Below are 12,892 nucleotides of genomic sequence, written 5' to 3' on the forward strand. Positions count from 1 at the left end.
GGTAAATTCAAGTGGAGAAGTTAATAAACAATTATAACATTTTTAATACAGAAAGTTTTGTTGAAAAAGTAATCTCTATGAAAGGGCAAGTTGTCAACACTTTTTGTCAGTTTACAAACACATTCTATGATGAAAAAATCATATTGAAATTCATTACTGTGTAATGCCTGTGGCACTACTGTAATAAACATAATCTTCTGACTCTCCCTTTCCAAGCAAAAAACATTTGCCAAGCTTATTTTATGAAGAATTAATATGAAATACACAGGTAATTCAAAGGTGCTGTAAAAAGTGAAACACACAGTTTATAGTTTAACAGAAACCAGAGTCAAATATGTTACAGCCTCCCTACAACCAACATGCATAGCCCCTAAAGTACTTGAGAGAATCAATTAAACATTTTAATAAACCCTTTGAAATACATTGCATTTAAACTAGAATTGTGGTATCTCTAACTCAGACCTACCAAAGCAGACAAGTGTGTTCTTAGTGGTCATACAATAATTGAAAAAAACAGATTAACCATACCAACATAGTGAGGTCACAGGCAAAGGACAGTGAATTCTTGCGCACTTTCAAATGGCTGGTTTCAGTGTACAGAGCTGAGAACATACAGTCAAGTTGTCTGGTGGGCAGTAAGGCAGAAGGTCAAAAATACACCTTTAACCTTAATTTTACATGCTGATCTCCTCTGTATAGTCAGACAAGCTTCTGAATTTTCTACAGAATAACTTGTTATAACCAAATGACAGGAGAGGGAGTTTCACATTTACAGATCAAAGAGAAAGTGTGAATGATTTACAGCTATAATTTCCATTGTTTGCTAATTTTAGTAAAAGGTTATGCCTATATAAGCAGTGACACAATACAGGTAGAATGCATTAACAAATTATCCATCTGCATTTAGCACTGCTATGAGAGTCCTCCTGTCCCAAATGAGTCAAGAAATTGGCAAACAAAAACAAAACCATCTATGATCATTAAGAACTTAATAAATGCAGTGGAAGGCGACACTACGGACAGTGAAAACAATCAGTCTACCCTATTTCGATCTATATGAGGGAGGGAGAAAGAGGGTAACATTTCTTAAGGATTAATGGTCTAGTATAAATTTTTCACCACGAAGAAAGAATTTTAACTTGAAATATTAATTTTGAGGCGCTAATTACTGTCATTTCTTAAATTTGGAGCTGCTGCCTTCAGGGCCTATATATTGTTTTTATTTCCAAAAAGCATACATAAAATGTTAATTTGTAGGCACTATTTTGTTCAAGTTAGTTATTATTCTGGTAAAACGTTTAGATGTAAAGTTGTAGCCACAGCAGTACACCACTATAGCTAGGTATAGATCAGTACCCAGTTGGAAATTAGTTAATGGACATTTGATTTAGAAAACTGATGAAGCTGCAAGTGAACCTAACAGTTTCTACATAGAAATGAAACATTTAAGGTCAAATTAGGGGACTTAAAACAAATTCAACCATTTCAAATAGTCTGTGGAAAATATCAGCTAGTGTCATTGGAACCAACCCTAAAGCAAATATGAACAAATGAGTGGATGAACTAACATCAATGAAAGGCCATACAATCAAAATGTATAGAAGGATTATTTTGAAAAGCCTTACTTAAACAGACCAAATGATTGCAAGAATATTTCTCATAAGGAACCAAACTTAAATTCAATATATTGTTCTAATATAAAAATTCCTTGATATGGATTGAGATCCAGATCCAGATCCAGGGAAAGAAAGGGGAGGCGGGGAGGGGAGGTGGTCTTGAAGTAAGCACATCTGCAGGAAAAGCTTGACAACTATTGCTTTATAACAGGGATTAAGAAAAATCTACATATGACTGTCTATCCAGATTTTTAAAAAACAATTTCCTCATCCAAATCATTACCCATCATTACAAAGTCCAGGTGGCTGCTAGCTATAAAATTTCATAAGTTTCAAGTTGAAATAATTTCTGCATGAACACAGCCGAATAGTTGTTTTAGCATTTTTACCCGCATTATGTTATACACTGTTCCCAGTAGAAAAAGATTTTTTCATGTTAATCTTTGATTTGATAAGGGTTTGACACTGTACATAAACTGCAGTCTATTTAGGTAGAAGGCCTTCAGATACAGACCTGCAGTAAAGAAATTTCTCTACTATGTGATAAAATCTGAGTTTTTCTCTTACTGTCGTACAGATAAAATATACATTTAAAAAAGGTTTCCTGAGGAACACTGTTCTACTCATCTATTAACAATTTGAAACTAGACAAATCATACCTTAGACAAAACATTAGCATAAACTCAATCTAAAGGAGTTTTTGTGGTCACAAAACTACGAAGGTGCACAGCAAGGCTCCATGAGTTGCACAAGATTTTATATTTTCTACAAGACTTCCAGCAATGAAGTTATTTGATGCAACCTCTCAACTCAGTGAAGTTTTAAACAAATGAAAAATAGATGGGGCTGATAAGAAAATAGAAAGTCAAACCAATGAAAAAGGGGGAAAGAACAGTAATAGAAGAATGAGCAGGCTGGAGGAACTACAGGGGGAAAAAGTACATGGTAAAGATTCAAAATGCAACAGGATGTGCTCAAATTAAATGGTTTCACTTTGGTTGGGCTAGGTAGGGGGAGAACTCAGCAGCATCAAAAGAAATATCTTTGACTCAGGGCTCCTGCACCTTTAGTAAAGTAAAATTCCATGCCTTTCGATGTTGATTAAGAAATTTTCAGTGGGTCTCATGCAAAAGAACGGAGCAAATGCGTCTAGATGATAGATATGCAGTATCATTTTACACATTGCTTCCTCCACCAGGTGCTTGTTCCTGCTCTGCCTTACCTTGTTTACCATGCTTCAGCTCTAAACAAAACACCCACTGAGTCCTCCAAGACAACAAAAACCTGCAATTGCACCAACAAATACACTTCTCCTCACAAAAGGCAAGTAATGGCAGGGCTGCGGAATCTGGCTCATTCTACTCAGCCAATTGTTGCTGCTGTTCTGGCAGTGTCCAAAGCAGCCAATTAGTGGTGGTAATGGGTAGGGTCAGGCAGGAGGAGGACAGATCTGTACTGGATGTCGGACATGTGCAGTGAAGCATATGATTACAGAGAAGAGGAAGTGAACGTTGAAAAATATTGGAAAAGATGGGAATTCCACCGAAAGTCAGATCATCAATGACTTGGGCCTTTTCTTAAAATCTCCATTACTTTCCCAGGGCTGGAAAAGTCATTTACAAATTCCATGACTTTTCCAGGTTTTCCATGACCCGCAGGAACCCTATTGAATTTTTATTTACAATGACAGCGTTGATATAATGGTGTAATTCAGGCTCACAAAGAAAATAAACCTTGGTGGAGAAAGGGGAGTTAGTGGAGACTGGAAAGAAGGAAATTGTAAAGTCATAAATAAATAGTGTAAAATATTTGGAGCCACTGGCACACCCCAAAAGAGGCGGATTTTGGCAATAACTTTTTGAGCAAGAGCAAACATGCTGCATTTGGCAGTCATCAATCACTAGCCCTTACAGGCTTTCTCCAGGCATTGAGGAAGGCTTGGTGACAAAAAAAATGAAGTCATCGACCATAACCTGCAAATCTTCAGAATTGCTCTTGAAAGTTAGTAATTTAAAGGCTTAATGCCACCATGATCAACTCATCTCCTACATATTACAATTGTTACCCACCCCCAAAACCCCTCTTTCTCCACCCCGAAAACTCCTCTTTCTCCACCAATTAAAAAAAAATTGTCATGGGATGTGGCCATCACTGGCAAGGTCAGCATTTGTTGCCTATCTCCAATTACCCTTGAACTGAGTGGCTTGCTAGGCCATTTCAGAGGCCAGTTAAGAGTCACATGTAGGCCAGACCAGGTTAGGATGGCAGATTTCATTCCTTAAAGGATATGATTGAACCAGATGGGTTTTTAACAACAATCAATGGTAGTTTCATGATCATTTTTAATGAGACTAGCTTTTAATTCCAGATTTCATTAATTGAATGCCATGGTGGGATTTGAATCCATGTCCCCAGAGCATCAGCCTGGGCCTCTGGATCGTTAGTCCAGTGACATTACTACTCTGCCACCGTCTCTTCCAATTGTATTTCTCCATGAGACTGAATTGCGCTGTTACATCAACAATGACACTGTAAATGAAACTCAAAGGCATTTCATTTTGATGCTGCTAAGTTCTTGCCTGCACTGGTTGTAATTCTTTTAAATATTTCCAAATAGTCAGTTTAGTAGTAACAGTAATATCCAACATTTTCTTACAAAAACTCAATTGTTAAAACAGCATTTTTAAGTAAACAGAATTACCTGCATGCCTTTAGCACTTCTGATGAACTGGGGTATATAGAGACAGAGGTTGAAGATGCAAGTTGAGGACTAGGTTTGTGAGCAGTTAATGGTGGGTCCATTTTACAGGGACTTTGAGAGTCCTCCCCTACACCTTTTCCATTGACCGTATGTCCCAGTTCTCTCTGAGGGCTGTTAAGGCTGGTAACACTGTTAGCAGTAGTTTGTTCAGTGGATTTAGGAGATGGAGTTGCAGTAGAAACAGCTGATGATGGTGAAGAAGCAACTGAATTCTCAGTCTTTGTGTGAACAGCTGGATGGATATTGTTAACTTTATCGCAAGACACAGAACCCCCATTATTATTACTGGGTTTCCCCATCAACAAGGCAGAGAGCTGAGGATTGTCTGAACTAAGTACACCTGGTGACTTGGACTCTCCATGACTTGAACTTGAAACAGCATTTGCTATAGCTTGATGGACATGATTAGGAAGTCCCTCTATGCCGGCAGTGCTGTTTGGTGTCCCTCCAGAATGCCTGGTTGTTTCAGGCACTGTTGATGCATTTCCTGAAGGCTTGCTCTCTTTGGTTAAGGTAATGCCTTGTTGTCCACCTGAGGTAGCAGTGTAAGAGGAGAGGTGATTGAGAGCAGCCCCCTGTGTTGTTAGTGAATTGTTAGGCATGGCAGGATGTCCAACCTGATTCTGAATACCAGTGCCAGCTGCCTGGAAATGCTGGGAACGCCCAGTGGAAGAGAGAGGTTGTTCACCATTAGGACCTGCCGAATGTGAACTCTGACCTTTGTTCAGCCCCTGAAAGAGAAGCAGCAGACACTTATTTAATGGAGTTTAACAATTGCCTCTTTACAGTGCCTCGAATGTCAAAAAAAACTTGAGGTGCTTCAGACGAGAATACAGAAGTCAAGATAAAAGAGAAAAATTAGAAGTGAATTTAGCAGAAGTGACCACAACCTTGGTTGAAGACAAATCATGAGGTTCTTTCAGGAGAGTAGAGAGGCTGAGGTTTGTGAAAGCAATTACAAAGAGTAATTTACTTTAATCTAAAGTCTCAGTAGACAATGGAAAGGACATTAAGAGAAAGAGGAAGGAGGAGATCACACATGAGGCCAGAGTCAAAAGAATAGAAAGTTTAGGGATGGCGTTGGTTGGTGGGGTGGTGGTGGATGTGGATTTAAAGACAGGGGCATGATTTAAAGTGCTGTTGAACAGGGAGCCAATGCAAGTCATTAATGGCAGAGGTAATAGTAAAGCAGAGCAAAATACATGCAGCAGCAGAACTTTAGCTAAGATGAACTTTATGAAGAGTGAAGAACAGCAGTCAGGAAGAAGAGCATTGAAGTAGTTAAGTATGGGGTTGCTTATGGTATTATGAAGACCTTCAGCTGAGGAACGAGGCAGGAGTGGTTAATGTTGCGATTAACAACACTGTCATGTCTGACCCTCCTCACCAATCTATATTTGGCTCCCTCTGTTACTTTGCATCATCAGCAACAGGTATGGGGCAAGTTTGCGATGAGACTGAGGGTCTCTCCACATCAAACTGAATGCCAAGACTGGTCAAGTCCAATATAGCCTGAGGGCTTAGGGCAAGGGGTGGTAGAGAATGGAAAAATGGAATGAGCGACAGTTTATGGTGGGGCAAAGATAATGGCTTTGTCTGCCCAATGTTGAATTTGCACAAATGAAGACTCATTGAAGGTTAAGTTTAGAAAAAGTTGCCTGACAGGACAAGAGGCACTTGAAAGATGTAGCAGAAAGGGAGAGAACTGGGTGTCACTGGCATGTGGGAAACTGGCCCCGTACCTGTAGCTGATGTTTCAGAGGAACATAGATAAAGAAGAGGAAGGAGTCAAATATAACCCCTGGGAGAGGCCCAGAGGTGACAGTATAAAACGGAGATGTTCTGACTACGTTTGGATAGGTAGGAGTGAAACAACATGAGAACAGTTCCATGGAAATGGAGCAAAAGTATTGGAGAGGGATGGAATAAATGTATCAACTCTTATGGTTGAGGAGGGATGATGCAACAATCAGAGGATACTGTTCATGTCTTCCGCCTGAGGTTGCTTTAGCGCTGTGTGAATGAAAAAGCTGGACTGGAGATACTTAAACAAAGATTTACAAGAAATAAGCATGGAATTGAGAGTTGACAACAAATTCATCAAGGTGACGTGGTTCCGCTATTTAAGAAGGGTTGTAGAGATAAGCCAGGGAACTACAGGCCCAGTGAGTCTCACGTCAGTGGTAGGGAAACTATTGGAGAAAGTTCTGAAGGAGAGTATCTATCTCCACTTGGAGAGGCAAGGTTTGATCATGGATAGTCAACATGACTTTTTCAGAGGGAGGTCATGCCTAACAAATTTGATTGAATTTTTTGAGGTGGTGACCAGGTGTGTAGATGAGGGTAGTGCAGTTGATGTAGTTTATATGGATTTCAGCAAAGCCTTTGACAAGGTCCCACATGGGAGACTTTTAAATAAGGCAAGTGCACATGGGATACAGGGTAATTTGATAAGGTGAATTCAAAATTGGATTACTTGTAGGGGACAGAGGGTGATGACAGAAGGATGCTTTAGTGACTGGAAGCCAGTGTCCAGTGGCGTACCACAGGGATCTGTGCTTGGTCCCCTATTATTTGTCATTTATATAAACGACATAGATGACTATGTGGGGGGTAGGATTAGTAAGTTTGTGGATGACACAAAGTTTGGCCGGGTGGTTAACAGTGAGGTTGAGTGTCTTGGGCTACAGGAAGATATAGACGGGATGGTCAAATGGACAGATAAGTGGCAGATGGAATTTAACCCTGAAAAAAGTGTGAGGTGATACACTTTGGAAGGAGTAATTTGACAAAGAAGTATTCAATGAACGGCATGGCACTAGGAAGTTCTGAGGAACAAAGGGACCTTGGCGTGTGTGTCCATAGATCTCTGAAGGCAGAGGGGCATGTTAGTGGGGTGGTGAAAAAGGCATATGGGACACTTGCCTTTATCAATCCAGGCATAGATTACAAAAGTAGGGAGGTCATGTTGGAGTTGTATAGAACCTTGGTGAGGCCACAGCTGGAGTACTGTGTGCAGTTCTGGTCGCCACATTATAGGAAGGATGTGATTGCATTGGAGGGGGTGCAGAGGAGATTCACCGGGGTGTTGCCTGGGATGAAACATTTAAGTTATGAAGAGAGGTTTGATAGACTTGGGTTGTTTTCGTTGGAGCAGAGAAGATTGAGGGGCAACCTGATCGAGGTGTACAAGATTATGAGGGGCATGGTGGATAGGGAACAGCTGTTCCCCTTAGTTGAAGGGTCAGTCACGAGGGGACATAAGTTCAAGGTGAAGGGCAGGAGGTTTAGTGGGGATGTGAGGAAAAACTTTTTTACCCAGGGGGTGGTGACGGTCTGGAATGCACTGCCTTGGAGGGTAGTGGAGGCGGGTTGCCTCACATCCTTTAAAAAGTACCTGGAAGAGTACTTGGCACGTCATAACATTCAAGGTTATGGGCCAAGTGCTGGTAAATGGGCTTAGGTAGGTAGGTCAGGTGTTTCTCACATGTCAGTGCAGACTTGAAGGGCGAAAGGGCCTCTTCTGCACTGTGATTCTGTGATTGGAGATGGGGTGGTAGTTGGTGAGGATGGAAGGATCAAGAATCACGTTTTTTTTTTGATAATGTGATTATATCGGTTTTGAAGCAAAGGCGGTGCCCAAGCAGAGGAGACTGTTGACAATGCCAACTAGCTTTGAGGCCCAGAAGGGAAATTAGATGGCCATATGAGCTTAGGTAGTGGTAAAATGGGAAAGCTGCATTTTCACTGTAAATGTAATGGTGTATTAAATATGTATGGCTGGGGAGGAAGAGAAGTACCTTTTCCACTTACCTGCTCATTTAATAAACTGGTTGAGTTACACAAATCATTTAATACCATTGCTAATACTGTATAATAAGTGTAATAGTTGTTTTTGAAAACAGTGCAGTTCTATTTTCAATATTAAAATGCAAAATATTAAATTTCTAAAGTCAAAAAAATAGCATTAAAATTAATTCTTTTAGCCTATCAAATATGAAGGTATATTCTAGTAACAGTCCAGTTGCGGTCTCACCAAAGCCCTGTACAGTTGTAGCAAGACTTCCTTATTCTTCTATTCCAATCCCCTTGCAATGAAGGCCAACATGCATTTGCCTTCATAATTGCTTACTGAGCATTAATGTTAGCCTGAATGTTAACTTTGTGTTCCTTTCAAAAATATTCTTACTACCATAGTAAATAACCTCAGAATTCCCCACATTATATTCCATCTGCCACCTTATATTCCATCTGCCACCTTACTGTCCACTCACTTAACCTGGCTATATTATTTTGAAGCTTCTTTGCATCTTCATCACAACTTATGTTCCCACCTAAATTTACATAATCAGAAAACATGAATACAATACTCTCAAATCTCTTTGCCTATGTTATTAATATAGATTATAAATAGCTGAGGTCCCAGAACAGATCTTAGTGGCACTCCAATAGTCATAGTCTGCCAACACAAAAACTCCATCCCTAATCTCGGCTTCCTGTTAACCAATCCTCCATCCATTTTAATATATTATTCACAACTTCATGAGCCCATATTTTGCATATTAGCCTTTTATGTGGCATCTTATTAAGTGCCTTTTGGAAATACAAGTATATCACAATCACTCATTCTCTTTTATCTATCCTACTAGTTACAGCCTCAAAAATAATTAATAAATGTCAAGTATTTACAATGCTGGGCCACTGCTAAAACTGAGACAATCTTTTGAATGGAAAAGATTACATCAAATTAATTATTAAACAAAATAATATTAAGGTTTAAAACTGCTTAAGCAATTGCTTACCTGAGTGGAGTTAACAAGTTGGTTTTTCCACGGCTCCTCTGCGCTGCTGGTCAGGTTTGTGCGGTTATGAGGTAGAGTTAGTGCGTTTTGCTGCAGGTAAGGCACATTTCCATTGCTTCCACTTCCTGTTACATGATTATTGCCTATAGAAATAGTGTCTGTATTACCCAGCATTCCCATAGTGCTGCATGTTACTGGGCCTCTAGATGGTTCAGCAGGAAAAGGTCCATTAGCCATGAGCTGTCCAGGAGGGACAGGACGGATTCCAGGCTGAACAATGCGATCAGGCACTCTGGTTAGAGTGACATGAGGCTGCTGACCAGAAATAGAGTTTGTTGGCAGTGATGATCCAAGCGTTGGCCCATTAGGAATTCCTGTAGGCCGTACCTGTGCAACTGTTGCCTGTCTCATCTGGATAAAGCAGAAAAATTGGTCAAACTGTATGATTTCAACATCAGACTTTACAGTCATCTTGACTTCACAAAAAAAGATTTTGAGTAAATAAAATGCATTATTATAGTTATATTTATAGCAAACTATTGAATTATTTTTAGGGCACTGAAAATGACAAACTAGATAAACCAAAGGTGCAACTTAATTGCTTCAGGTCATAAGCTCATCAGAATGTCATAATGTTGGGGATTGGGGAAACTGAGAATGGGAAGGAAGCAAGGAGCATTTTTTTTTAAAAGAAGAGCACGTCCACAACTGATGTTAAAATATTGTAAGCAATCTTCATATGATTGAACTGCCATAAGTCAGTAATTTAGCAGTACAGATTAGGTCCCTCAAACTGCACAAATTAGTTCATGAAAGTTCAGCCTATGTAAGGCTAATTCATCACATGTTCTCAAGAACAGCTGGTGGCTTACTTTTAATTAAAGCATACACATTGATGTAAGAATTCGGTTATCTTGTACATAATGGAAAAATGGAAGGAATTTTTATTCTAAATCAAAGACAATTGTTCAGCTGACAAAATGTAAACTTGGAGGATGGATGGGTTGGAGGAAGAGTTACATGAAACAGTTAATTTACTTATATTGTCCATTTTTATTAACACTTTCCGTCTTTGACATGACCAAGCCAGCTTTGAAAAATCAACAACTTATGGCTCCAAAAAATTGTTTTCCAGCAAATCACATGCCAAAAATCCAGCCTGACAGCAGATCTAGCAGATGCAGAAAATAAAATGTTTTAAGCTTAAAAATAAGGTGACCAGCTTATACGTTAAAAATAAGTACAAATCGAAATACAAAAGTAGGACAGAAAGAACGAAGAAGAGGGCAGCAAGCTTAATATTTGTTTTCATTTAAAACTGCCATTTAATTCTTGTTATATGTTAACATTAGATTAATAACTTACTTTGGTCAACTGAGTAGCCTTATTACTATATCAGTATTTTGGCATTATTTCTTAGCCTAGCATTAATAAGTCAGCCCTATGCAGACTGGTTATGTAAACCCCTTTCCTGAAGGAATCAACATTCTTACCTGCTGCTGGTGCTGTCGCATCAAGGCAAACTGTCCCTCAAGCTGTTCCAGCATTTGAAGTTGAAGCTGATTCAGGTTCTTTCTGTTTGCACGCAACTGCTCCAAAAACTGGAAAAATTGAAGTGCTTTAAATGTATTAGATGCACTGAACTATAAAAGGTCATTCACAGTCTTATGTTAACTAATCCTGAGTAAACTACTGATAATTATTTGTTCATACAATCTTTTGAAAATTTAGATTATATTGAATTTCTAAAATTACTACAAAAACTAAGCAGGAGTAATCAATTCCAAAATGTAAAGCTATCTTTGCTGTTTTTGTTTCATGTATATACATTAAATATTCCAATTATGTGGCATACATAATTATTCATTTTTTTTGTATTTCCATAATTTAGTCAGATAAAGGAACTGGGACTAATTTCTTCTACTCAACTATCTCTACAAATATCTCAGTAATGCTTTAAAAGTGACTTTAATAATGTGCCTTAATACTGGTTTAAAATTTCCTCTTGCTGTACTAGCACTACATTGTAAGTAAAGCACAGAAAATAAGAGCTAAATCCTAACTGAAGGAGGAGAGCAGCACTGCAAGAGTTACATATTAATCCAATATGGTCCTGCTGAGAAACATGGTAAAAAGCTGTTTGTGCTTTTTTAATTCCCACAATCACTCTAGCAGGTCAGTTGTTTCGTCCAGCATGTTTTTCCAAAACTGACATTCTTTTCCACCATTCCCTTTTTACATGTTGTGATCAACAACTCTCCAGTTTCAAGAGTCCTGATGCTGCTGTCTCCACCTGATGTCCAAGTCACTCTCCTAAGACTACCAAAGGAGGAAAAACAAGAGTAGAGAGAGAGAGAGCAGAGACAGTAATGAAGGCAGAGAAACGGAAATAAAGGAGAGCCACAGAAGTGGAGGAAGAGAGGGGGAAGTGAAGATTAAGGGAGGTAGAGGGGAAGGAGTGACAGACAAATGAGAAAGGTGCATTTAAGGTGCATTTTCAGTAGTTTTGCATCTATTCTGCAATCATGCTCAGGTTATAATTTACATATGCCTTTGATGAGACATGGTCCACTTACTTTTGGCATCTCAGCGGCTGGCACATTGCTCCAAAATGTTGTAAAATGCTTCTAGGCTATCTAAATGCAATGGATCAAGACTGGGCCCTTCTTGGTCTGTATTGCTCATACACTCACTGGATAAACTCAATGCACCATTAGGGGAGCTTAGATTTTTATTTAAAAACTGACAATTTGTTGAAGTATATGTTTGCTGGGATTGTACCTTCCCTTAATTTCTCACTTTAATACCGAACGATGGGACTTTCAAAGTGGATGACAAATTCTCCTGGAGGAATAAAATTCACTTTAACCACAAGAATGCAAGTCACCTTACTCAGCAATCTTTACTCCTGCATAATTGGAATAACATACAAGCCCAACACATAAAAGCAATCTTATATTCTGGATTTATTACTTCTCTAATTTTCCAGGCTAAAACACAAATAAAATTGAAGTAAAATCTTGCCACTATTTATGTAATAGAAAAAAACAATTTTTAAAAGTAAGCTATCAAAGACAGAAATATCACTTGTGGAATGCTGATCAAATGATATGGCTGTTCTCTTCCTTCTGCCCAAATGTTTTTTGGTTGACCATACTTAACTATGTGGAAATTTGACAATTGAAAATTTCAACTGAATTTTTGTTCATAAGCCAACACAACCATTATCATCACAGAAATGAGCTGAAGTAGCTGTATCTTAAACCTTCTTTGAATGCCATGGCATAATTAAGCTGAAGCGAAGGCATTTTTTAATGGAAGAGACCAGAGCTTTTGTACAGGACATATTAAAGGGAAAATCCTTTGAAATTCTTCTTGCTCCAGTCTCCTTTTGATCCCAAGATTCAAATTAGGGAAAATCAAGCTTTAGGCAAATTGATGTGCATAAATTTGATCTAATACTTTTGGATGAAACAAAGAATATATGTGGTGAGTGGTCAGCACAGACTGGTCAAAGATGTATTACAAACCGTGTGTAAAAATTAGGAATTTGATGCTGTTATTTGCCTCCAATACTTGTAAATGGTTTGTGTTGCAGGTAAACATTTCAGTTATGGTTGATTAAACTAAATAGATTAAGTAATTAGTTAAAAGACTAAAAATTATAAGCCAAGTTGATTAAATACATGGACTAGTTAATTAAATGAATAAAG

At 38.6% G+C, this 12,892-nt stretch overlaps 1 protein-coding gene across 4 annotated transcripts in view; it reads right to left on the reverse strand.

Annotated features, from left to right (window-relative positions):
- The window catches only part of kdm6a (lysine (K)-specific demethylase 6A), a 274,780-nt gene that overhangs the window by 42,670 nt on the left and 219,218 nt on the right, over positions 1-12,892 (reverse strand). For all 4 annotated transcript variants that reach the window (XM_078559720.1, XM_078559718.1, XM_078559719.1 and 1 more), the window contains 3 exons: positions 10,673-10,780; positions 9,180-9,590; positions 4,318-5,108 (listed from right to left, as the gene is read on the reverse strand). In XM_078559720.1, the coding sequence (XP_078415846.1) occupies positions 4,318-5,108; positions 9,180-9,590; positions 10,673-10,780 (1,310 nt within the window). The remainder of the gene's footprint in view (positions 1-4,317; positions 5,109-9,179; positions 9,591-10,672; positions 10,781-12,892) is intronic.

Source organism: Cetorhinus maximus, chromosome 16, assembly GCF_964194155.1.
Source record: "Cetorhinus maximus chromosome 16, sCetMax3.hap1.1, whole genome shotgun sequence".
In the NCBI taxonomy this organism is placed as follows: Eukaryota; Metazoa; Chordata; class Chondrichthyes; order Lamniformes; family Cetorhinidae; genus Cetorhinus; species Cetorhinus maximus.